The sequence below is a fragment of the Somniosus microcephalus genome, chromosome 12 (genome assembly GCF_052327205.1).
Source record: "Somniosus microcephalus isolate GS21.2 chromosome 12, FLI_Smic_1.0, whole genome shotgun sequence".
Lineage (NCBI taxonomy): Eukaryota > Metazoa > Chordata > Chondrichthyes > Squaliformes > Somniosidae > Somniosus > Somniosus microcephalus.
The window spans coordinates 66,699,451-66,725,814 of NC_140998.1; the positions used below are offsets into that span (position 1 = coordinate 66,699,451).

General features: G+C 42.7%; 1 protein-coding gene across 1 annotated transcript in view; it reads left to right on the forward strand.

Moving 5' to 3' along the window:
* The window catches only part of tecpr2 (tectonin beta-propeller repeat containing 2), a 125,142-nt gene that overhangs the window by 18,123 nt on the left and 80,655 nt on the right, over nt 1-26,364 (forward strand). The window contains exons 5-10 of the mRNA XM_086003015.1: nt 2,617-2,774; nt 10,712-11,030; nt 15,911-16,043; nt 22,732-23,169; nt 23,910-24,934; nt 26,081-26,264. Coding sequence (XP_085859141.1) covers nt 2,617-2,774; nt 10,712-11,030; nt 15,911-16,043; nt 22,732-23,169; nt 23,910-24,934; nt 26,081-26,264 — 2,257 coding nt within the window. The remainder of the gene's footprint in view (nt 1-2,616; nt 2,775-10,711; nt 11,031-15,910; nt 16,044-22,731; nt 23,170-23,909; nt 24,935-26,080; nt 26,265-26,364) is intronic.

Consider the following 26,364-nt stretch of genomic DNA (forward strand, 5'->3'; position numbering starts at 1 on the left):
TACTAGATTTATCACCAGCTGATGAAATACCATCAATGAAATGTTTAATGGCAAGAATATGGGCATTACAGATGAATTGACCTCACCCAACATGTGCAATTTCCAACAAGAGTAATTGGGTAGCATGGTAAGGATCCCGATATGTCTGATTGGTGTAATGTGACTAGCGGTGTTCCCCAGGGATCTGTACTGGGGCCTCATTTTTAACCATATATATTAATGATTTGGATGAAGGAATAGAAAGTTGTATATCCAAGATTGCAGATGAGACTAATTTAGAAGGTACAGAAAGTTCACTAGATGGGAGCAGGAGATTACAAAGGGACATAGACAGACTAAGTGAGGGAGGGAGTCTGGAGGGAGTCAAGATGGCGACCGAGACGGTCCGGTGCTAAGCGCGCTCTCCCTGCTTCGGGCGGCCAGCTCTCTCCGCTCGCTCCTGCAACTGGAGCGAAGTGTTCGGCGAGTCGGGCGGAGGCAGCGCAGCGCAATGAGCAGCAGCAGCAGCCACGACGACCCGCTAGAGCACGTCGGCCGGCAGCTCCTTGGCGGGAAGCTCGCAGTCCGACTGGGAGGAGTGGAGCCGGGCATGGTGGTCGGATCGTGAGCGGGAGAAGCAGGCCACCACACGTGGAGCCAGCAACAGAGAGGAGGAGGCCACGGTGACGAGGAGGACGGAGCGGCTGAGGGACATCGTGCTCCCACTGCCACTGGATGCCATTGAATTGACTTTCTGAACACGGCGCTGTAAGAATAGCTGACGTGTCCCTACGGGGAGTAAGCATTCCATTGTACTAGTTACATATGGCAAATAAAATTGAATTGAATTGAGTGGGCAAAACTATGGCAGAAGGAGTTCAATGTGAGTTCATCCACTTTGGATCTGAGAAAGAGAAATCCAATTTTTTTTAATGGCAGGAGACCAGAGCTGTGGTGGGGGCAAAAGGATTTAGGTGTCCATATTGACAGATCACTAAAACCTAGTGTACAGGTACAAAAAACAAAAAGGCTAATGGAATTTTAGCCTTTATCTTTAGAGGGCTAGAATACATAAGTGAGAAAGTGATGCCTCAGTTGTACAGCGCCTTGGCTAGACTCCATCTGGAGTACTGTGTTCAGTTTTGGGCACCTAACCTTGGGAAGGATACATTGGCCTTAGAGTGGGTAAAGCACAGTTTCACCAGAAGGATATGGCTTAAAGAGTTTAATTATGAGGACAGGTTGCATAAACTTGGTTTGTACTACCTTGAGTTTAAAATATTGAGGGCTGATCTAATCGAAGTGTTTAAATGATAAAGGAATTCAAAAGGGCAGATGGTATTAAGGATATGGAGTTCAGGTACAGATCAGCCATGGTCTATTAGAATTGTGGAACAAGGTTGAGGGGTTGACTGGCTTACTTGTGCTCCAATGCGAGCAAGAACCTTGGCTGTGTATTTAAACTCCAATGATGCTGAGATAGATTGTTTTATCCCCTTCCATTTCCCTGGCTGTGATCAGTTCTGTTTACACAGAACTAGAAAGGGATAAGATCCATAAGCAGTATGTTCACCACAAACCAGTTGGTTGATGGTGATTTTTTTTAACTTTAAGCAAAAATATTCAGACTGCCAAGATCCAAAAGTTCCTAAGCAGTTTTTTTTAAATTACTGATTTTGATCTTTCACATGATTTGTTGGAAAATTTGCATATAAAATTTGAAATTATTAATGGTTGTGACAGTAACATTATTATGCCAGTGATTAACTTAACAACCATCAAGAAACTTATATTGGGGGGTGGGGGGCAGTTTGGAGAAGGGGAACTAAATGCTGAATGCATGTTCTCGCATATACCCTTTTTTTGTAATTTTGTCAAAATGATTGCCATTAAAGAAGGCCTTTTAGCATGTTGGTGAACATAGGGCCTGCTATGAAATAGCTGCAGCCAACATTTGATGGGGACCACTGTCATCTGAATTGCAGACGCCAATATAAATCAGATTCCCCTCTGGTTGATTTTTGTGCCATTTTGATATATGGTACTACCTGTATAACCAGATAGCGAACTATCTTGCTGATTCATGTTGATTTTGACTGTTGGATCCCTTGCCCTGTATTGTGTGCCACAGCTGCTCTGTTTCTCACCGCCAACTGTGCACCACTTTTCCTGTTTGGACTGCATATGTGCCAATACATGCATGACATGCTATCAGGAAATACAGCTGGCAATGGTTAAGCTTACAAGAAGCTTGCAATTTAATTTTTCAATTCTAGTGCATTTGATGTTTGTTACTGTATAGGATCTTGTGCATTCAATTTTATTTCCCTTTTCAAATGTTTTTTCTAGATGTTTAACATTGATTCTTCAGTTTGCATGGTGTAATTCTTCTGGTAAAGTTTTGTGAAGTTTTCACATGTACATTTGAACATGTAAAGAGAAAATTCATGATTATTTCATAAGCATTTGCAATACCCTTTTGATGAGCAACAGATGAGATGATATTCTGGCTGTATTCTTTGATATCGAAAGATGAACGATATGGACCAGTGAAGATGCATTTATTAGACTGCTTGAATTGGGATGTGATTTCTGCCCTGTACATTTATTTAACTGCTGTATTCTGTTTTCTTACAGGGTGTTTGTCGTCCCCTTGTGATATTGGAAGATTCATCTCCTATAGTACAGTTGGACTATACTCAAAAAGTTCTGCTGGTTTCAACTTGCCTGCGCTCTGTTCTTATTTATACCGAGCAAAACATTATCAAACGGGTTGGAACCCAGCCAAGAAAAAGGTAAATGCACTCCGTTTTAAATAAATAATATAGAACATCAAGTAAAATTGCTTGAGGCTTCTGAGTTATCAAAACCATAACATTGTGCACTTAGGCTTCTTAAAACTTCCATGATTGTGATAATGTCTGGATCACAAGTATAAAAATGGTTGTAACTGTTTTAAAAGTAATATTCTAGGTTGTCCTGCTAGCTCAATGTCTGAATCATTTTGTGCTGTATTAGTCGTAGAGTTAAGGAAGATCCTCGGTTCATACTCTGTGCTGATCGTAGCAGGGGATTATAGTTATTTTTAGTATCTCCAAATTATGGGGGGGCGGGGAATTCGGTTCCTGATTGTCGTCCAGTGAACCTGTTGGAAATTGTGGGGAGAGTGTTGGGGTCAATTGTAATGCCTCCTGTACTTGAACGGCCTGCAGACATTTTGCTATCCAGGCTTGTATATAAAGTGCCTATGGATAAGGACTGCAGCTGCCCCTAGAATGTTACTCTTGCATAAGTCATTGTCTTCTGGAGAGTTGAGGAGAGAAAACCGTAAGCGGGAAATGCAGTGATGCACATTTCTTTTTTTTTTTAAATTAAAGAAGTATGAAAAAATGAAGGTAGTCATCTGCAGTGTACAGAAACACTCTGCAGAAAAAAATAAAACTCCCAGAGCCAGAATGTCTACAGGTTCTTAATTGAGCTTGCCACAAATGAAGTGAAGATTGCGATTGCCAGCCTGAATAACAATCTGCTTTGAATGGACTCACTTTTTATACATCTGCCATTACTTTATGACCTAAAGGGATGCAGCTCCACTTTAGCAGCATCATAATACATTTTTGTATTGTGGCATAATGCTTCTGTCCTCTGAAAACAGTATACCATCCAGTTTACTGCAAGCAATGATATAGGATATCGGCTATTGAGAATGTTGCACCTGAAGGACAAAAAATGTGTGTGGGGTGTGGATGATGTCTGCAAGGTTTAAAAAAAAAAGCTGAAATAGCCCCAAGAATGCAATATCCTTTCATTGGTTTTACGGTGGACCTGTGCTGGCAGCAGAGGCTTGTGCTGCTTTGTGGCACAAGCTTCACCTGTATGCATTGGAGATGTATCTGCTGAAACCAGAAAATTCTGATGTATGTGCCATAACAACATGGAGCAGCCATAACAACATGGAGCAGGCATACCAGTGCACAGCCATCAGATACAGTTAAAGGAGTACTTCTTGACCTTTTAACCCAAGTTTGTTCTCCGTTTTGGTAGTTTTATTTTGTTTCAAGAGTCTGTGAAATTGGGCAACCTCTGTTTAATTTGGAGTGGAATATTGATTTGGGGGTATTTATTTCTGAACTTTACTTCTCTACCTCACTATCCAGTTATCTTGCCTGGCCGTTCGCCCTGGTACGGCTCTCATCTTCACTCCCTTATGTCCAAGGAACGCAGACTCGAACAACTGGTTTAGCCATTCACCACCAGATCTGGCTGGACCACATAGTGCACTATCGGGCCCTGCTCTCATCTGCCAAAATTGCTCACTATTCAAGAGACATTCTGGAATGCAAAGATAAACCCCAGCTCCTATTCTCTACTACTAACTCTTAAACCCCTCTTCCCCTGTCTCCTCCAACCTCCCCTCTGATAACAAGTGCGAGGAGCTCATGGACTTCTTTGTCTCTAAGATTGAGACCATCCGTTCAGCTGCCTCTGCCATTTCCTTCCTTCCCGTAGCCCACTGGGCCAAACTTCCTCTAAGGTTCCCCCTACCCTAGCCCTGAACTCGCATCTTTCTCCAGTTTCTCTCCGATCTCCCCTCATGACCTCTCTGCGCTCATCTTGTCTATGAGACCCACCTCCTGTTCCCTCGACCCTATTCCCACCAAACTGCTGACCACCCAACTACCTTTTCTGGTTCTCATGTTAGCTGATATTGTTAATGGTTCTCTCTCCTCAGGTACTGTCCCCCTCTCCCTCAAATCTGCCGTCATCACCCCTCTCCCAAAAAAAAAAAAAAAAAAAACAATCCCTCCGTCCTTGCAAACTACCACCTCCTCTCCAAAGTCCTTGAACGTGCTGTTGCCTCCCAAATCCATGCCCATCTTTCCCGCAATTACATGTTTGAATCCCTCCAATCAGATTTCCGCCCTTGCCACAGTACCGAAACGGCTCTCATCAAAGTCACAAATGACATCCTTTGTGACTGTGACAAAGGTAAACTATCCCTCCTCGTCCTTCTTGACTTGTCTGCAGCCTTTGACACGGTTGACCATTCCATCCTTCTCCAATGCCTCTCCACCATCGCCCAGCTGGGTGGGACTGCACTCTCCTGGTTCCATTCTTATCTCTTTAATCGTAACCAGAGAATCACCTGCAACGGCTTATCTTGCTGCTCCTGCATCATTACCTCTGGTGTCCCCCAAGGATCTATCCTTGGCCCCCTCCTATTTCTCATCTACATGTTGCCCCTTGGCAACATCATCCGAAAACAGCGTCAGTTTCCACATGTACGCTGGTGACACCCAGCTCTACCTCACTACTACTTCTCTCGACCCCTCCACGGTGTCTAAATTGTCAGACTGCTTGTCCGACATACAGTTCTGGATGAGCAAAAATTTTCTCCAATTAAATATTGGGAAAACCAAAACCATTGTTTTTGGTCCCCGCCACAAACTCTGTTCCGTAGCCACTGACTCCATCCCTCTCCCTAACATCTGTCTGAGGCTGAACCACACTGTTCGCAACCTTGGCGTCATATTTGACCCTGAAATGAGCTCCGACCACACATCCGCAGCATAACAAAGACCGCCTACTTCCACCTCCGTAACATTGCCCGTCTCTGCCCTTGCCTCAGCTCATCCGCTGCTGAAACCCTCATCCATGCCTTTGTTACCTCTAGACTTGACTATTCCAACGCACTCCTGGCTGGCCTCCCACATTCCACTCTACGTAAACTTGAGGTCATCCAAAACTCGGCTGCCCGTGTCCTAACTCGCACCAAGTCCCATTCGCCCATCACCCCTGTGCTCGCTGACCTACATTGGCTCCCGGTTAAGCATTGCCTCGATTTCAAAATTCTCATCCTTGTTTTCAAATCCCTCCACTGCCTCACCCCTCCCTATCTCTGTAATCTCCTTCAGCCCCACAACCCCCTGAGATACCTGCACTCCTCTAATTCTGCCCTCTTGAGGATCCCTGATTATAATCGCTCAACCTTTGGTGGCCGTGCCTTCTGTTGCCCAGGCCCCAAGCTCTGGAATTCCCTGCCTAAACCTGTCTGCCTCGCTACCCCTCTTTCCTCCTTAAGACGCTCCTTAAAACCTACCTCTTTGACCAAGCTTTTGGTCACTTGACCTAATTTATCCTTATGTGGATCGGTGTCAAATTTTTTTGTCTTAATATACTCCTGTGCAGTGCCTTGGGACATTTTACTACGTTAAAGGCGCTATATAAATACAAGTTGTTTTTGTTGTTGTTGACATAGGTAAGTTCACTCATATTATGGGAATACCATTGGGTATTCTGCTGGCTCTTTGTGAGCTTGAGGATGAGGAGGAATTCTACCAGCAGCAGCAGAGGCAATTGCTTTTATATAGTATGGAAGTGCAGCTCGTGTGGATCTACTCCAGAACATGTTTCCAGGCCAACACAGTTTACTGGGAATGGCAGAAAAGCTGTGTCTCAGGAGATTAAGGTTCACCAAGATCCTGGGCTTCATAAATACAGGCAGAGAGTACAAAAGCAAGGAAGTTATGATGAACCTTTTATAAAACACTAGTTCGGCCTCAACTGGAGTATTGTGTCCAATTCTGGGCACCGCACTTTAGGAAGGATGCGAAAGCCTTAGAGAGGGTGCAGAATAGATTTACGAGAATGATTCCAGGGATGAGGGACTTCAGTAAGGTGGATAGATTAGAGAAGCTGAGGTTGTTCTCCTTGGAGCAGAGAAGGTTGAGAGGAGATTTGATAGAGGTGTTCAAAAATCATGAGTCTGGACAGAGTAGTTGGAGAGAAGCTGTTCCCATTGGCGGAAGGGTCAAGAACCAGAGGACACAGATTTAAGGCGATTGCAAAAGAACCAAAGGTGACATGAGGAAAAACTTTTTTACGCAGAGAGTGGTTAGGTTCTGGAATGCACTGTCTGAAAGGGTGGTGGAGGCAGACTTGATCGTGGCTTTCAAAAGGGAATTGGATAAGTACCTGAAGGGGAAGAAAATTGCAGGGCTATAGGAAAAGGGCTGGGGAGTGGGACTAGCTGAAGTGCTCTTGCAGAGAGCAGGCACGGGCTGAATGCCCTCCTTCTGTGCTGTAACCATTCTATGATTTGAAGAAGGCAGTAGTAGATCTGGTCATTTACTGCAAGAAGACTTCCAAACTATCTCCAGGACTGGCACTGCTCTGCTTATAGCAATAAAGATGACTAAATGCTTAATTTTTTAATGCTGCTGGCTCCTTTACAGGAGACATTTGCCAAATAAGTCAGTATGGAATGTAGCTGTTTGAGTGGAAAGTGTGTGTATGTTGCAGGTGTGCCATTGGAGGCCACTGCAAAGATGTAAGTACATCTTAAGACTTGCTTACAATGGCAAACTTCTTGAAAGTGTTGAATTTCTTCCTCATTTAGGAGAGCAATCTCTTAATTGCAGAAATTGCATTGTCCTGCTCAGCCCCCTGTCAATGTAGCTCAGTGAGGAAGGTGGCCATCCACCTGTCAATGTGGCTCACTGAGGAAGGTGGCCATCCACCTGTCAATGTAGCTCACTGAGGAAGGTGGCCATCCACCTGTCAATGTAGCTCACTGAGGAAGGTGGCCATCCACCTGTCAATGTGGCTCACTGAGGAAGGTGGCCATCCACCTGTCAATGTGGCTCACTGAGGAAGGTGGCCATCCACCTGTCAATGTGGCTCACTGAGGAAGGTGGCCATCCACCTGTCAATGTGGCTCACTGAGGAAGGTGGCCATCCACCTGTCAATGTAGCTCACTGAGGAAGGTGGCCATCCACCTGTCAATGTAGCTCACTGAGGAAGGTGGCCATCCACCTGTCAATGTAGCTCAGTGAGGAAGGTGGCCATCCACCTGTCAATGTAGCTCAGTGAGGAAGGTGGCCATCCACCTGTCAATGTAGCTCACTGAGGAAGGTGGCCATCCACCTGTCAATGTGGCTCACTGAGGAAGGTGGCCATCCACCTGTCAATGTGGCTCACTGAGGAAGGTGGCCATCCACCTGTCAATGTAGCTCAGTGAGGAAGGTGGCCATCCACCTGTCAATGTAGCTCAGTGAGGAAGGTGGCCATCCATATACAAAAATGGCTCATTTCCAGGGCCTCCCTTAACATCACTTTTAGTGCTGTCTTCACATCTCCTTCCTCCACCCTCCCCCCCCCCCCCCCCCCCATGTTACTGTTAGACTATTTCCTCAAGACTTTCAGCAATAACAGAATCGGAAGTGCTTTCCCCAGAACAGGAAGAGCAAATACAGCTTTAAGATGCTGCCCTTGCACTTTTTTAGGGCTCTGCCCAGAAAGTCCACATCCACCCATGACACCTGTTCTCCCAGCACATATGTTGCAAATTGCAATGTGAGTGCATCTGCCATATGTTAACAAAGGGATCCCAGAAAACACTTGGAGGCCTCTTCCATGCAAATTGATCTGTGCCAGCAGTGTGTTGGGAGCAGAATTTAAGTCCATAATTGGTTCGCAGGAAATTTGAACCAATCAGAAAACACCGAGAAAATCGCTTTCAAACTTCTTTCCAGAACCTTTCAGGGGTCATACACCCACAACAACAATTCAATTTATAATCCACCATAAACCGCTCAAAACTTAAGTTAGAATTATATCACAAATTCATCTAAGCATTTCCCTCTCTCCACAGGCCTGCTTCTCTCTCAGGCTAGAGATCACAACCTTGATTTTATGTAGTCCAAAATTCCCACACCCCTTGGCCTAGAAATTGGGTTGAGGCGCCAAGTTCGCCTGGGCGCTGATTTTTGCGCTGCGTTGGGAGTAATATCGATCGTCAGAAATTCAGTTTCAGAAACCTTCGAGGGAGACGGGGCGAGGCTCGAGGCGCTCCGCGTCCCTCTTCGGGCGCTGAAACTGAATATCACAGCGCAACGTGCCGCAGCGCCACATGCTGCGGCACGGCACGCTGCGGTACTGCAGACCTTCCTCCCATTGTTAAGGGGGAGGGGCCTGCAACAGCGCGATCCCCGATCGCGAGTGCTGGCAAAAGAGCCCGGCACCGAGGAGAAGTGCCGGGCTCTCGGGAAACAGCCGGCAATGCCGCGGGGGGGGGTGGTCAGGAGGCCGGGAACGGAGGTGCTGGCAGGCGGCCGCCCCGCACCTCCACCTTATCTTGCGCCGCTGCCGGCACAGCAAGGCTCCATGAACCGGGCGCGGGTAATGAACGGCGCTACAGCGGCGCTCGCTACCAAATATCGCTAATGGGACGCTGCGCACACCGATGACGTCATCGGTGGCGGCGCAGCGCAACAGGCTAACGCCACCATTAGCGCCCCTGCTGAATATCGCGGGAGGCGCAGCCAGTGGCGCTACAGCCACTGACTGCCTCTTTAGGCGCTAACAGGTGGCGCTACTCACCCAATTTCTCCCCCCTTGTGTTTTATCTGAGGCTTTTTTCAATCATTCTCCCTCATTGCATGTGCATACGTGCATGAAGATTCTGCCCCTCATCTCCATTTATGCTCTCCATGTATGCTTTGTGCCCCTCACTTCTTTTCTCATGCTGCAAGGTCATATGCTCATTCTTCCTCCTTTCTTCCCTCCATCATCAAATCTTCCAACATCCACACCACTGTCGGTCAGAAATCCTGCTCTTATTGCTACAGAATACTTTTTTCTCCAATTATGTATTTTTATTTTGCAATGAAGCTCTGCATATTTTTTTTTTCAAGCTGTTCCATTTCACTCTGGATGAAAGGGACATTCTACAGGAAACTTTGGTTTATCCGGAGGTTGTATGTCTGGAAACCTCGATCTAACGGCAGAAATCAGCAGCCGTTTTGGTTAGGTTTTTTTTCTTCTAGCATTTTTTTTTTTTAACAGTCAGGCTCTGGAAAGCGTCTCTGTAGCTTAGCAACAGCTTCAGAGATGCTTCCAAGGTACGGGCTGAGTGTTTACAAGCTGTTGCTAAGCAACAGTGTTTGTTGTCAGATACGGAGATGAAAACCTCCGTATCCTTCAACATTAGCGCTGGTCTATCCGGAAGTTTTGATAGATCGGCAGCAACTCGGTCCCGTCGGTGCCGGATATCGCGAAGTTTCCTGTACTTATCACTTGCAATCCTTGCATCATGCCACTCTGTTGCACCCTAGCCCTCAGTAGTTGCCAGTCCAAATCCTACTCGGATTGTTCCAGCTCCGGTTCATCTGAATTCCTCCCAGATCACATCCCTCCGCTGCATTACAACAGCATAATTTCTGACTCGCTTTGGGCACTGCCATGGCTTGTGTATGTGTGTTTTTCTTGTAGGGTAATTTTTTAAATTGTATAGTGGTGAAGGATCAAGTTAATTCAGTACTTCTACAATATTGGAGGGTTCTTTAATATTTCCCAAAGCCACTTCAAATGGATTTTCCGTCTCTTTGAAGGTGTTTGGTCACTATATTGAAAATCTCCTAAGTAACAATTTGAGCTATTCCAGCTCTGGATATTAATTGCACGATAATGTGCAGTTCAAATTTTTCTCAGTAACATCATGATTATTAAAAAATTTATTGTGTTCTCAATCAATTATTATTAATACAGAATGCTACATTTCTTGCTAAAATGCAAATATTGTGAGTATTAATATTGAAAATTAGCTGTACATCTAATCGGGAAACTATTATGTAGCATTTTGTTTGTTCGATTTCAATTTTATAGAAGCTTCATTTTATACTCATAAGAAAACAATGGTCTGAAATATCTTTTAATCTCCCATGTCTCTAGTGCTGGCAGATTTGGAGCCTGTTTCATACCAGGCCTCTGCAAACAAACTGATGTGAATTTGTATGCTTCAAGACCTGGACTTCGGCTGTGGAAATCAGATATACAAGGGGCTGTTCAGTCAACTCTCATTTTAAAAGATGTATTTGCTAGTGGAGTGAAGCCATTTGAACTGTTTCCTCGAGCGAGTTCAGCAACTGGAAGCAAAGGTGTTATTAAGCCAACTGAGAGAAACCTTGGGCTGTTGAAGTGCTTCCTACATGATGGATGGGTGCTGAGCTGGAATGAGACTAGTATTTATTTGATGGATGCAGTTAACCAGGTATGCAAAAGGCAAAGCTGGTATAATCGAGGCAGCTGCATTTCTGTAGTGCTGTAACATGAATGATAAGTTGCTTGGTAGTGATTAGTGTTCCTCGATCAAATCTTTTTCTGTGCAGGTGAAAATATGTAATTTAAGGCAACATAATTCTTGTTGGGCACTAATTGAGGACATTAAACATGATTCTAAGTTGAGATATTTTATGCAGCTTTTTATTCGTGACTACTCTATGTAATACAGGCTGTTCTTTGTAGTTCTAGAAAGTACAATTAGTAAACTGAATAGCATTAATTCTGCGTTCGTGGAGAATACTGTGCGGCGAATTTTCAGTACAGTGTGTTCTCTCTTTAGCCCCCCCCCCCCCCCCCCCCAAGCCGTCTACGATTTCAAGAAGAATTATTCACTATCTTCCGGTCTTGTTTCTGTTAATTGAACTCCTGTTTGTAATAAATTGCTGTCTGGCATGTGTGACAAACAAATTTAACTGCACTAGTAATCTTGTTAAGGTATAAACTTCATCATTGAATAGTTATAGCTGCCTGGGAAAAGGGACATTGTTTGTAAGAGGTTATTCCTCTTTTCTGATGCTTTTCTAGAATTCTGACTTCTTCCTGGTCAATTATAAGAGTATGTGGAAGCATGCAAACATTGTTGCTAGTGAAAGTACTGTAAAAATACAGATTCATTTCAAATAAGATCTCATACAGAAGCTAGTGATTTTTAAAAAGGTGTGTTCATGATGATTTATTTTGCTGTGGCAGCATTTTCAAAAGAATAACTAGTAGGTAAACTAACACTTCAGAAAGATGGTTAAAATTGTCTATTACTTCAACATCTTAATTTAAAAAAAATGCTAAAACTATTGCAGGAAAAAAGCTGACATTTCTCCACATTATTGGCAGATGCAGATCCAGGGCTCTCCTTCCTTCAGCTCTCTTCTGTAGTATAGAAGGTGACGGTGATGTATGATCAAGTGAAGCTTTGATCATTTAATTGAAAATCTTGCTACATTTTCAGGAAAAGGATATAATTTATACTGTATTAAAAGTCTTGTCTGACCTCACCCTGTCGACCTTTTTTCCATTATAATTTCCTATGTCTGCATTTATTATGAAGAATTGCTTATGTAAACTCATCACACCGTGATTAAACCCACTGCCACAGTAGGAGGGTATAATTAATGTGACAAGTTTACATAGTTAGTTCCCATTATAAATGTAGACAGGAATTTATAATGGAACATAAAAATAAGGACAGAATATATGATTTTAAAATGGGTACTCAAATTATATCTGCACTCCTTAATCCAATTATCCCCAGCCCTCTAACCCCATGTCACCTGAAGACTACGCTTGATCTTGACTCCCATGTGCAGCGCCTGGGGAGGTTGACTGACGAGAAATGTATTAAGATCTTACATATGTTGCACACTTTCTGTCCCCATTAAGATTACTTCCTGTGTCACAATTTTATGTGACCATTCATAATGGTAAAACGCTAAGTAAATATTTTGTAATAGGACAATTGTATTTGCTTGTAGTTGTAGGCATCCTGCCACCGGGTGGCATCCAAAATCTACAAAAAGAAGGAACTTTCATTTCTATGGTTTTCATGTCTTTTGTCTATTGATGCTCAAAAGCACTTTGCAGCCAGTTAATTACTTTTGACGTTTAGTTATTGTTATGTTGCAACTATGGCAACCAGTGTGCACACAGTGGTCCTACAAATAACAAAGTGATAACATGACCAGAAAAGTAAAAGCCCATGGGATCCAAGGGAAAGTGGCAAGTTGGATCCAAAATTGGCTCAGTGGCAGGAAGCAAAGGGTAATGGTCGACGGATGTTTTTGTGACTGGAAGGCTGTTTCCAGTGGGGTTCCGCAGCAGGGCTCAGTACTTGCTTTTTGTGGGAGACATCATTGATTTAGACTTCAATGTAGGGGGCATGATTAAGAAGTTTGCAGATGATACAAAAATTAGCCGTGTGGTTGATAGTGAGGAAGACAGCTGTACACTGCAGGAAGATATCAATGGACTAGTCAGGTGGGCAGAAAAGTGGCAAATGGAATTCAATCCAGAGAAGTGAGAGGTATTGATTGAAGAGGGAATACACAATAAATGGTAGGATACTGAGAAGTGTAGAGGAACAGCATGACCTTGGCGTGCATGTTCACAGATCCCTGAAATTAGCAGGACAGGTAGATAAGGTGGATAAGAAGGCATACGGAATACTTTCCTTTTATTAGTCGAGTCATAGAATATAAGAGCAGGGAGGTTATGCTTGAACTGTATAAAATACTAGTTAGGCCATAGCTAGAGTACTGCGTACAGTTCTGGTCAACACATTACAGGAAGGATGTGATTGCATTCGAGAGGGTACAGAGGAGATTTACGATGATGTTGCCAGGACTGGAGAATTTTAGCTATGAGGAAAGATTGGATAGTCTGGGGTTGTTTTCTTTGGAACAGAGGAGGCTGAATTGAGGTGTATAAAGTTATGAGGGGCCTAGATAGAGTGGATAGGAAGGGCCTATTTCCCCTAGCAGAGAGGTCAATAACCAGTGGACATAGATTTAAAGTAATTTGTAGAAGGATTAGAGGGGAGTTGAGGAGAACTTTATTTACTCAAGAGGGCGATGGGGGTCTGGAACTCACTGCCTGAAAGGGTGGTCGAGGCCGAAACCCTCATCACATTTAAGAAGTGCTTGAAGTGCCGTAACCTACAGGGCTACGGGCTAAGAGCTGGAAAGTGGGATTAGGCGGGATAGCTTTTTCTTTTCCTTAAATTTCTATAATTCTATGACCAGTTCATCTGTTTTTGGTGGTATTGGTTGAGGGACACCGGGAGAACTTTGCTGCTCCTCCTTCGAGTGGTGCTATGAGATTTTGCCAAATACCTTGTTTTGTGAGGCATTCTTTTTTCTACCACTGCAAACTATTTAAATCAACTGTCAGTAGAAAACAAAACAAGTCGACTACATTAGTGTGCAGTCGAAAATAAGCTAGCCAGCTTGATTCCCAGTCTCTCAAGTTACTGATCTAAGCACGGGATGCCTTTTGAAGTGCTGCAATGGGCTTCAAGACCCATGTTGGGGAAAGGGAAGAGGCTAGGGTTCAATTACTGATTGCCCGCTGAAGACCCCTGCTGTGAAGCCTGCCCGCTGAAGACCCCTGCTGTGAAGCCTGCCCGCTGAAGACCCCTGCTGTGAAGCCTGCCCGCTGAAGACCCCTGCTGTGAAGCCATTCCCCACAGTCAAATATTCTACCAACACTAATGCCAAAGCTCACACAAGAACAATGATCACTTGTGCAAATACCAAAAGTTTGCTGGCACCCATGGAACCATATCCTGGCAAGGATTGAATGCCTTCAGAAAAAGGGAGATGGGGAAAAATTGGTGAAGAGAGGGATGGGGAAGGTAGCAGATTAAAGCTCCTGTGGTTTCTATCAAAAATGCTTCAGTTGAAGAAGCCATAAAGAAAGGTCTTGGCTAAGATGACAACCAAAAACATGAATGAACGGGATAAAACAGCACAGCTCCACTCTCAAATTTGATAAAACAGATTTGTAAATGAATAGAAAAGCCAGTTATGACCTAAATGAACAATGGCCAAATAGCTTTTAAACTCGAGTACAAAGCTACGCTGAAGAAAACAATGAGAGAGAAAAACAACTCCTGATTGAAAGAAAGAATATTTTGACCTTTTTGGCAAAGGGAAAAGTCTAGGTACACCTGTATTGGAGAGCTAGCTTGACCACTGGATGCAGTAGAATTTGGGGGTCATGCATCTACTTTGGTTCGTTAAAAACAAAATCGCCAAGTGGCAGACCAGTCAACTGGGATCACCATTTTCATTGTTTAAGGCATAAATTAAGCACATTCTTATAAATTTCAGACCATTTCAGCAGGATACTGAGTAGTACAGAGGACGTTAAGGACAGAGTGGAATAAATTCTTGAAACCTCTTAAGAGAGCCTATTATAAAAACGACTAGAGATGCCTAACTCTGAGTAGGGTCAGAAATGCGTAAACTCAAGAACTAAATGGACCACAGCACTGCCCTGTCATCCTTTGGATCTGGGTTCATATTCATTTCAGATTGTTGGGGTAAAGCTTTTCTCTAATGGCTTTAAGGGTCCTAAGTAAAAATAATTTAGGAAGTTCCTACTGGGTGTGACAGCACAGTGCAAAAATACTTACAATTTGGTACTAAGTTGCCAATGTTGCTCAGAGGAGACAGGATGTGGAAAATGAAAATGTCACACTGGTGCAAACTTGGAGCAGTGTTGTGTTGTGCCCACTATGAACTGGATTAAAATGGAGACTCATTGCAGCCAGAGGAGACTTTTACTTCAGTGTGCTTGTCTTTGAAATGGGCTTAGACCATTTTAGCACATAGGCCTAATAAGCCATCATGGGACCAAATAGCTCTCGGCCTTAAACAATGAAAATGGTGACCCCAATTGACTGGTCAGCCAGTTGGGGGTTTCGTTTTTAAATTGTATGGATGTGGGGCATATTCGGCAGAAAAATTCGAAAGGCAGAGAATTTACAGGGCCTTGTACTGTATTGTTCATTTAGAGCACCATATTTTGAGATGTGGAATATTTACAAAGTTGTCTACTATTGTAATCTGATGGTAATATTTTACAGAACATAAGTGAATCAAGAAATATTCTTTGCTTTGCTTTGTTTTTGAATGATACTTGTTAATTTCTGATACATTTCTACTGCTGAATATTAAGTTAATAAATAATGAAACTAAATGTGTTTTTCAAGCTAAAAATGTTTTGTAGTACTCCAAAAGGGTTAAGTTGATGCAAGACAAGTCAATCAAATGACCATTTTACTTTTTAATATTTAATACATGACATTTGCAGGCTCTGATTGGTGGATTGGAAGGATTCAGTGGTATTGTGTCTGTTTCCTGTACAGAAGATGAGATTTTCATGTTGACCGATGACCGTGATATTATTCGGATTTCCAGCAAGCCAGAAGGTTTGATGACAAAAGGTAAGAATCGTAACTTCATTTAAACATAATTTCAAGTGGGGAAATCTGCCATGCAGCATGGTACTGCATTATACAGATCAGAAAGATACCAAATTGGATGCCTGGTCTCCACTTAGTTTGCTGACTGTTGGGAATTGAAATTGGCCTCGGTGTCTGTGGACTATCAAAGTGGGTGATGTGCCTCAATAATTCCGAGACTCGATGTTAGCGAAACAAAACAAGGCTTTTATTAACTTAGAAAGTAACACGTAAGAGAGAGAGGTATCTTCCTTCTGGAGACTGAGGCCAGACTGAGCTAGCTTACAAAAGGGGCCAGGTATGGGCGGAGCCCTACACACACAGCACATTCCAATAAACAATACAATGAGGACTGGGGGAAGGGAAATGACACTGAAACCGACCACAGTCACAGGCAGTGATGAATGGAATATTTCATCACAGTGGGGAATCGGGCAAAGCCCCTGCTCCTGACTGCAATCCAGTACTCCTTCATGGAGAATGTCTAGATATCTGGTGGAGACAGGATCTGTGAATTCTACCGTATTTGTCCCTCAGCCTCCACCATAGTTGAAAGGGTTCATGACATTCACTGTCTAGACCAATGCATGAAGAGTGACCACGTCGTAAGTACCAGAGGGCTACAGATTTCCATGGAACTGAACCCCAGCACAATTCACTGCCTTCAGTGGCGAAGTGGATAAAATGGGGTGGAGAGAAAGGAGGGGCCTAATTTCAGGTTCCTTTTAATAGAAATGCGCAAAAACATATTTTTGAAAACAGTTTCTGGGGAGGTGGGGGGAAGGGGTGAGAACAAGGTTGATGGAGATCAGCAGTCTGTTGCACAATCTACTAATAGTCCAAAAATTGCTGAAGGTTTTTGCAACCTAAATCATGAGTTTTCTTATTTGGTATAGCCCTATATAATCCTGTTTGGCTGTGTTTCCCAAGTTTGTAAAGGTTTGCACATGATAATATCTGACGTGTCAACGAGTTTTTTTTTCCTCCAATGTTTATTTACTGTGATAATCAAAGTCCATGTTGATTTCCACATTTAAAGGATTGTGTTTGACATGTGAAAATTAGAATGGATTTTAGTAAGCCACAAAATCATTGACTCTGAGAAAAACCTTTGAGGAAAATTTGTTAATATTCTTACTTTTATTTTATTTTATCTTGATCTTCTGGAACTCGATGAACATCTGCCATTTCCAAATGGCGTAGAAGAGAAACATTGGGTGTGACTTTCCAGATAGGTTAAGGGCGTCTTAAAGAATGACCCAAATAACTTGCAATTAATATGGCCTGGAATTTGCTCCTTGGGCACAACGTAGAAGTTGGACCTGAAAAAGTACCCATTGTTACTCCCATTTTGCCAGTCAAGTTGCACCCAAGTTTCCTCCCAATCTCATTAGAATACACCCGAACTTAAAGTGGGCATAAATCAGCAGAAACAGTTGAGGCCCAAGGAGATGCTGAACCCACACCAGTATATTTTTTTCTTTGAGTCTTAAAATGTAAGTTTCAACTCATTTAACTATCATTTATAAGAACCTGCAATTGGGGAAGCTTTTCAACTTTTAATGCCACTTATACTTATGCCAAAAAATGCATTAAAAGAAACCGAAAATACAAAGCCTATCTCGGTGAAGATTTTTGTTTTTTTTACAAACACTGAAAAATTACAATTAAAATACCAGAAAAATGACTTGTTTCCTGCGCTGCCTGAAAATTTGGTCGCAATGTCGAAAGACCCCATGAACAAGCACAATTGAAGAATACTCACAATTGAGAGTCATGGGTGTGGCCAGTTCTACGGGAGGAGATTTGTTTCGACGTAAGGTTTGATGGACAGATGTAAAAGATCGAGGAGACTTGGGCGTATTGTAGTTGTGCGTGTAACTCGCCCAAAATTCCACAATCTTTTAAGCCAAATAATTTGTTTACGCCCGGATTGCAGGTGTATCTGATATAAGCTTGGAGTTTCCTCTGCACTTACGTGTCTAACAGAAGATCGATGTAAGATGCTGTGTCTGTCATGCCCCTGCACCATTAGCATCATTGGGTATTCAAATGATGTTGGAATCTATTGTGGGGTTCATGGTCTTCTCCAGATATGTTGACCGTATCCTTTGATTCAGACATACTGGGAAACTATAGTAGAGGGTTAACTCACTTCATTGTTTACTTGAGTCCCCTTTGAAGATTCCACGTGATTCTGGCATGAGCTTCTTGCTTAACCTCCTGTCTGATACAGTGATGTGGAGTATTTGGTTGATGTGGCGTCTGGTGATCCTATTGTCATTCATGATCAATCTGGATTCACATGTTGCAGAGAATCACCTAATCAGGAGATTCTTTTATTCTCAAGACTAGATCAATTTCTGAAGAGCTGGCTCTTTTTTTCTGGACTCTTGACAGCAGCATTTTAATACAAGACTTCCTTTGCCAGGTCTAATCCACTAAGCTCTCAGTAAGACTGGTTCTGTGCTCTGCAAGAGAGAGCATCAAAGAGCCGGGCCTAGAAATTCAGTAGGCCTAGCGCCCCATTTGGGGCGCTGGAGGGCCTAGCGCCGGAGTTATGGCCAGTTTAAAAATTCCCTGGGGCCCTGGAATCGGCGGTAGACCGGTAGCGCTGCGCCGGCACCGATGACGTCATCGGTGTGCGCAGCGTCCCGGTTGCCATGCCGACGGGCCCCAGCGCTGAAATTCAGTTGCGGCCGCCTCGCCCGTGGCAGCCGCAACTAAGACTCTGGCAACAGAGTCTTACACGACTTTGCGCCGGCGCATAAAGGTGGAGCGGCGGCCGGCCGCTTTCCTGCCGGCCGCCTGCCCGCACCTCCCTCCCCGGACTCCCCCACCCCCCCCCCCCCCCCCCCCCCCCCCGCGGAACAGATGCTTCTCGGCTGCGAGCCCGGCACTTCCCCGAGGTGCCGGGCTCATTTTTGTGGCGATTTTACCGGCCAGCGGGCGGGTGCAGGCAGCTCCTCCTTAACTGAAGGAGGAGGCCTGCACTTCCCGAGCCTGCCGCACCGCATCGGGCGCCGCAGCGCCGGAATAGCGCCGCAATGCGGCACGTAGCGCCAGTTTTCAGGCGCAAACACCTTTCAGTAGCGCCGGCAGCCGTTTGGGCGCGGCGCTACTGAATTTTTGGCGCGCGCAGGGGGACTTAGCGCCGGCGCTAACTTTCCGGTGCTAAAGCCCTGGCGCGGCGCCAACTGAATTTCTAGGCCCCTGTGTCTCACTTGCTCCAATTTTGGGGTGCTTTTCCTACACCTATCCTGCACATATTACTAACTCCTAGTCAGAGAATTATCTGCATTCTATTACAGCACTTAGAAAACATTGCCATGTTTTATATATCCCCGTTTAGACTTCAAGGCCCCGATATTAACAGGTGGGTTTGCCGAGCCGGGGGTGGGGGGTGAGGAGGAGAGGCGGGGGTGGAGTTTTGGTTGATTTTTAACTCCACAGCGTGCACTTTTTTTTGACAGGATCCCTGCCCAGCAGTCAGCCTAATTAACGGACTTGGCTTCCAGTCGGGCGGGGAGCAGGCCGCAGCCGCAGTTAGGGAGCCTGCAGCTATTAGTGGGGGGGGTAGGGGTCCGATCCCTGGGGGAAGGGGGGGAGCCTGATGCAAGGGAAGCTTCGGTTGATAGCAGTGGTTTAATTAAGGTGATGGCTGTAATTGTATTACTGTAATAGTTTAAATTGCACTTTATGACATCAAAATATCTGCAAAAACAAATGAGATAAATAGCCTGTTGATGTTTTTTGGTGGTATTCGTTCAGGGAGGAATGTTGGGCAGGCCACGAGGAAACTTCTAATTTCTCAAATAGTGCCAGAATAGGAATGTGGGACCTCTGTTTAAACTTTCATGTCTGTTTCTGTTTAACCTTTCATCTCTGTTTCATTAACTCATTACTATTATAATTTGTTACTATTATAATTTGTATGATTATTTTGCTTTTTTTTTGTATATTGCTTAAAATATTAAGTTAAAAATAGAAATTTGTTACTAAATCACCAGACTTTTTTGTACATAATTACACCTGGTTTTATCCATAATTTCCAATGTAAATGAGTGTATATGAAAATCACAGCAAAGTCTGGTTCTTAAAACAGTTTCTCACATAAGCTGCACCAATGCTCAGGCCTATTTTTTATATATATGCAAAAAATACAGTAATTGTGTCTACATAGTAAAATGGGATCCAATTGGAGTTTGATGTTCACAGCTCAGTAACGGGAAGAGGAATGAATGTCCTAGTGTCTATTTTCCGGTTGGCCAATTAGCCCATTTCCAATGATGGTGCATTTGCAGAAGGTGTATTGTTGCAAGATAAGTGTGTGCATGCAGTAAGTGATGGGTTGAAATTGATAGTCCGTGGGACTGTTGCATTGGATGATTTCCAATTTCATTTTCATAGAACGCAAATCATATGACTTGTGTAAGTATCACATTTGGTTTTTAATGTGTGCATTTTAATTTCATTTATCATGGATTAATATTGTTTACTTCTCCCAAAATATGTTCTCAAAGTCAGTTTGGAAAGATATTTTATCTCCTAATTATTAAACTTTTCTCTTGTGCTTTGTTGACTGAACTAATTTTGTTAATTTTTTTTAGACCTCTTGCTTGACCCTCTCTTCCTTCTTCTGTGATTACTATTCCCACACCAATGATACTCTTGTTGCATTACAATTTGATGCTGAATTTGAATTTACTTGGATATCAATGTAATGTAAAGATTCAAAGCCCAGTGCACGTAAACTACCGACCACACCTGATGTCCCTGATTTCAGGAGAGTGAGGTTGGCGATTACCAGCTCTATGGCCCAAAGAGTCACATCTTGTAGTTACATTTGCAACCACAGAAGAGAATGAGGGAAGAAGAGAAATTTTAATGACCCATGGTGTTAATCAGCTCTTGTCCATTCATTTCTTTTCTCTTCCGTTTTCTTGAGTTTCTCCAGCATTTGCATAATCTTCCTTTTTTCTTTTTAAAAGATGTAAGAACGGAAAACCTGGTTTCCACTGGTTGGGGATTCCAGGACATGGGGACATAGCCTAAAAATTAGAACCAGGCCTTTCAGGAGTGAAGTTAGGAAACACTTCTACCACCCTTTGTGTGTAGAAGTTTGGAGCACTCTTCCACAAACGGCAGTTGATGCTCGGTCAGTTAATTTTAATTCTGAGATTGATAGATTTTTGTGAACCAGAGGTATTAAAGGATATGGGGCAAAGGCGGGAATATGGAGTTAGGCCGCAGATCAGCCATGATCTCATTGAATGGCGGAACAGGCTCGAGGAGCTAAATGGCCTATTCGTGTACCGATGTTTCTAAACCTGATTCCGTATGATAACTCAATGGGTCTGAATTTGCGGTCGGATGCGGAAATCCTGAAGTTGCAGTCTGTCAGTGACTGCTCCGAAACTGGCTGCGCTGTGCCCCCCCACAGAGCCGGCAATCAGTGAAATCTCATAAATCATTGAAACTGGCGAAAACCTCGGCTCTTCCGCAGTAAGAACGCTGTTCAATTCCCCACGAAAAGTTAGACCCAAAAGGATTAGGTGTACCTGGGGTTTTAACAGCGTATTGACTGCTAAACAAATGCTAAGGGCCTGGAAAACTAATCTTAATTTTGTGCAGTGTGAAATTTGTCCATTTTAATAAAAATTACAATTTTTAAGAAACTTTTCCAAAAAATGTTAAGTTTGTGTGTCTTTATTTTAGGTTTGCCTTTTCCCCATGTGAGAACCCCATCTTATTTTTGTGCTCTCTATTTTAAAAAGTTAGAATTTTGTGGGCTTACAGGAAACTTTGTTATATCTGGCACCGACGGGACCGAGCTGTTGCCGATCTATCAAAACTGCCGGACATACCAGCGTTAATGTTGAAGCATACGGAGGTTTTCATCTCCGTATCTGACAACAAACACTGTTGCTTAGCAACAGCTTCTAAACAGTCGGCCCGTACCTTAGAAGCGTCTCTGTAGCTTAGCAACAGCTTCAGAGAGACTTTACAGACTTTGACTGTTGGAAAAAAAAAAGCCACGAGAAGAAAAAAAACCTAACAAAACAGCTCCTGATTTCTGCTGGTAGATCGAGGTTTCTGGACATGCCACCTCCGGATAAACCAAAGTTTCCTGTGCTTACTTCCTTGTTTGCTGTTCTGTGAGAATTCTGCCTTTTGATTGGCTCCTTGGACAGCTTGCTGATGTCACAGCAGTTCTCTCAAGGGGATCCCCATTAAGTTCCATTGAATTGAATTCAAGGTCGGAAAACCGGAAGTTCTCAACACGGGGATTGCGCGATTCCTGTGCGGAGCGTACGTCAGGGCCAACAGCGAACGCTTTCACTTCACTGCTGGCTGCAAATTCCGGGCCCATATATTTTTCCCAGCTTAACTTGCATTTTCATTTTTCAGTTCAGAAATACAAGATTTTATTTTCAAACTTCAACTTTAAATGTATATAGATATTGACAAACTGCTGTCTTCAGTTTTTTTTTAAATATTGAACTGTGTTCAACCAGGATTGAATGCCTTCAGGGCGAAGGGGAAAAAATTGAAGAACAATTTGAAATACTGTATGTGGAGGCTGTCCCAAGTAGCAGCTTTTTTCCCCCTTTGTGGTGCAGTTTCTAAATCTGATGTAAATTTAATGCAGATATAATTACATTTTCAGGGGTAAATTCACAATTAAATTCCCTGCCGAAAGCCAACTCCAGTGAATCAGTTCAAGAAACAAAAATCTCAGACTCGAAAGAAGTGCAAAGTGAAAATAAAACTTCAGGAACTGGTAGTTTTGAAATGCAACATCCATGGTCTTCAGAACCTGAGCACTTGCAAAGTTTGAATACAAAAATTGATGCTGAAAGACACGCATGGGACGAGACCAGAGAAGGAAGATACTCACTAACCAGTGAACCAAGGAGCAGAAGCAGTTCTGTAAACAGTAGTATTAGTGTTTTTAGCCATGTAACAACTCCAGAACAACAGGTAGGAGCACTTTCCTCATCTGTGGCATTAACAAAGATTCCAGGAAGGTTCAGTACAATAAACATGGAAGAATTCAACCAACAACTTGTCGTTGTTTCCTTAAAAAAGAAGAAACGGAAGCAAGGTATTTTTCATGTAACCTTTGATTTTATTATCCTTGTCTTTATTAATTTCAATAATGTAAACATAGGGACATTTACTTTAAACGCACAAACCACCTTCAAGATACAGGATTACAATGACTACTTCTAAAAAAAACAAGTTATGTTGGTGTTTAGTGACAGTCATTCAAGCTAAGGTAAAAAGAACATCGGAGAGACATACAAGTTTTTGGGGCAGGATAGAAGCTGCTACGTACTTTTTTTTAGCCTAATTTTTAGGGTAGTATTTCTGCTGTAGGTGGTTTTGCTTTTTGTCATAGTTTGACACAAATTCTCGTAACTTCTAAAAGTAGATCATTTTGGTGAGATAAATTATGGAAAAACTGGTTGGTAAGTCAGTAACTAGAGGGCATAAATTTACAGTTTGCGAAAGGGCAGAGAGGGAAGTTTAGATTTTTTTTTTTGGTTGGGATTGCTCTACCAGAAGCAATTATGTTAGCAGAATCCATAATTGATGCAGCGGACCAAATGGCCTCCTTCAGTGTTCTAGATGTACATGGTTCCCTTATAATGGGAGGATTAATCTTCTTGGTTCATTAAGGATTTTCTTTTAATAATGCTTGGCAATACTGTAGCACAACTATATATTGTAGTAAAATGTGATATTAAATTGTCTGTTGATCTGGTATGATCTGATTTCCTGTTTCCCAGACAAAATGTCTTGTTTGTTTTACAATAATTGCATGTTATCTCTGTTGTACAGCAAGTTCCACATCAGAAGGCAGTCTCATAAAACATGAAATTGACTGTTCCAATAGCTCCCAAAGTTCAGAGCCAGCACATTTGAGTGACTTTGCTATTGATAGCTCCATAGCCACAACTTGTGACTTGTCTGATCAAATGAGTTTGTTGAGCAGCAGCCTGGATCGTTTGACCACTGATTCTCCTGAACAAGAGAGCCAGATTAGTACAGACTTGAATAATATTTTGCAGGAAGAGAATAATTACAACCTTTTTGGCTTCATACAGCTTCCTGAATCTGTACCAACATTACAGGACCATCCTCTCCCCTTAAACTGTTTACCAGAATCTTTGAGGAATACAAATACAGTGAATGAAAAGATATATTCCTCCAATCTGAGTATTGCAGAGTGTTCATATCCTGTATCTTCTGTCAAATTAGAAATTTTAGACAGTTACTGCAGTGAAAATGAAGATCGCAGAGGCAAGGCTTCGGAGTTGAATTATTCTGAACCAGTAACTCGCCTGCAAGAAAATTTAGATAGCACTGTGTTTGATGTAGCCTGCAACAGTGAACCTTTTGAATTAAGATCTCACGATCCAGAAAAAGTTGTGTTGGTTGGTGGTCTTGATTTGCAAGGATCTTTAAGTGAAAGTTCAGAGTCTTACTTGGATGAGCGACATGCACTACTGATGAGAATTCTTTCGCCCGATAAAGATCAGAACAAACAAGAAACCAAAGCATTTTCCGAACTATATGTTTCATACAATGAACCGCATTTATTAGACCCAACTGAAACTGCACAAACTTTTGAGACTGTTGACTGTATTGACAATGGTACCACTGAAAAAAAGTGTGTCCAAGACCAACTTTTATCATCCAGTGATGACGAAGATATTTATGGTCATGGAGCACCTCATTCATTATCTGAAGTCAGCATTACTGAACTCTATCACAGTTGCAATGCTGGAGAATCGCTAGGTGCAGTTTTTCAAGATTTGAATAATTCTGCTTCAGATGAAATGGAGCTTTTAAAATCGGATCAGGTGAAGCAAAAGCTCATTTTGTGTTTTTTACAGCTAATGGCTACTGTTAGGTTTAATTTCTTAACTTGCTTTTTATATATATATATATATATACTGTTTTTCAGTAATAAAACCATCTGTTCCTTAATGTAACTTTTTGTTAAACAGTAACAGATGAGTAGTAGTAAAGTACAAGATAATGGCCTGTAATTTGCAGTCAGCGGTGAAGCAAAGTCGTTTGCCACTGGCCCCGAAGAAAGCTGCCAACAAAGATCTTGCAATCTCAGTGGCGAGAAGTTTGGCTTTTTCGCATGCAATTGAAATCAGTGTAGTGATCTGCTGTGACGTCAACAAGCTGTCTAAGCAGCCAGTCACACTGCAGAATTCGCATAGCGAGCCAGGAAGTGAAGAAGCTCCTTTTTATTCTGACTTGTTAAAAATGTTAGAGAGCAAAACAAAGATTGGGGCTCTCATGAGGAAAAGGTAAACCTGAAATAAGTATGAACAAACTTTTTAAAATATATATATTTTTTTAAGTTTCTTAATTGTAATTTTTATTATAATGGAAAAATTTGACACTCCACAAAATTTAAATTATTTTTTCAGGGTCATTTGTTTAGCAGTCAATACGCTGTTAAAACCCCAGTTACACTTGATCCAACAAGGTCTAACTTTTAATGGGGTATTTAACAGCGATACTACCACAGAAAAGCCCAAGTTTTCATCAGTCTCACTGATATCCCTGATTGCCGGCTATGGGTGGGTTGCGGGATGGGTGCGTGGGGCCACAGCGCAGCTAGTGTCTGAGCAGTGAATGACTAACTGCAATGTCAGGATTTCCGTGTGAGGAGGCGCATGTGCTAAATCCTGAAGTTGCCATCAGTTTCAATAGGGTAATAACAGCGAAAGCCATTTGTTCACTGTTATTACCCACTGCAAATTCTGGGCCAATAATTGGCAGAGAGCTCCGATATCAATAACAGCAAAGCTTGAGACATTATTGATGCCAGAATTCTGTGAATCTATTCCTAACTTAAATATGAAAACTAATCTGGAACAAATTTTTAGAAATGAGGATTTAGATAATGGGTCTTCTCTTGAAAGCCAAGTAAAACAAACCGGCTATAGAATTTCATTGACTTGTTTCTGTTTACCTTGTGTTGATAGTTTGCTGAGAGCTGGATGGGTTACTCTGGCCCCGGATATAGTATCCTCAGCCTGGTAGTCTCCGAAAAGCATATCTGGTGTTTAGATTACAAGGGTGGGCTGTACTGTAGCCCTTTTCTTGGTACAAGTCTGCGGTGGCAGAAGTTTGAAGATGGTGTCCAGCAGGTGGCCGTATCGCCATCAGGTCAGTGAAGATGTGCTGTGTCGTTCCCGATGCAGCTAGAATTCTAAATGTTTAGTAAATTCCAATCTTCAGTTTGTGCAGCTTTCTCATTGTAAGTTTG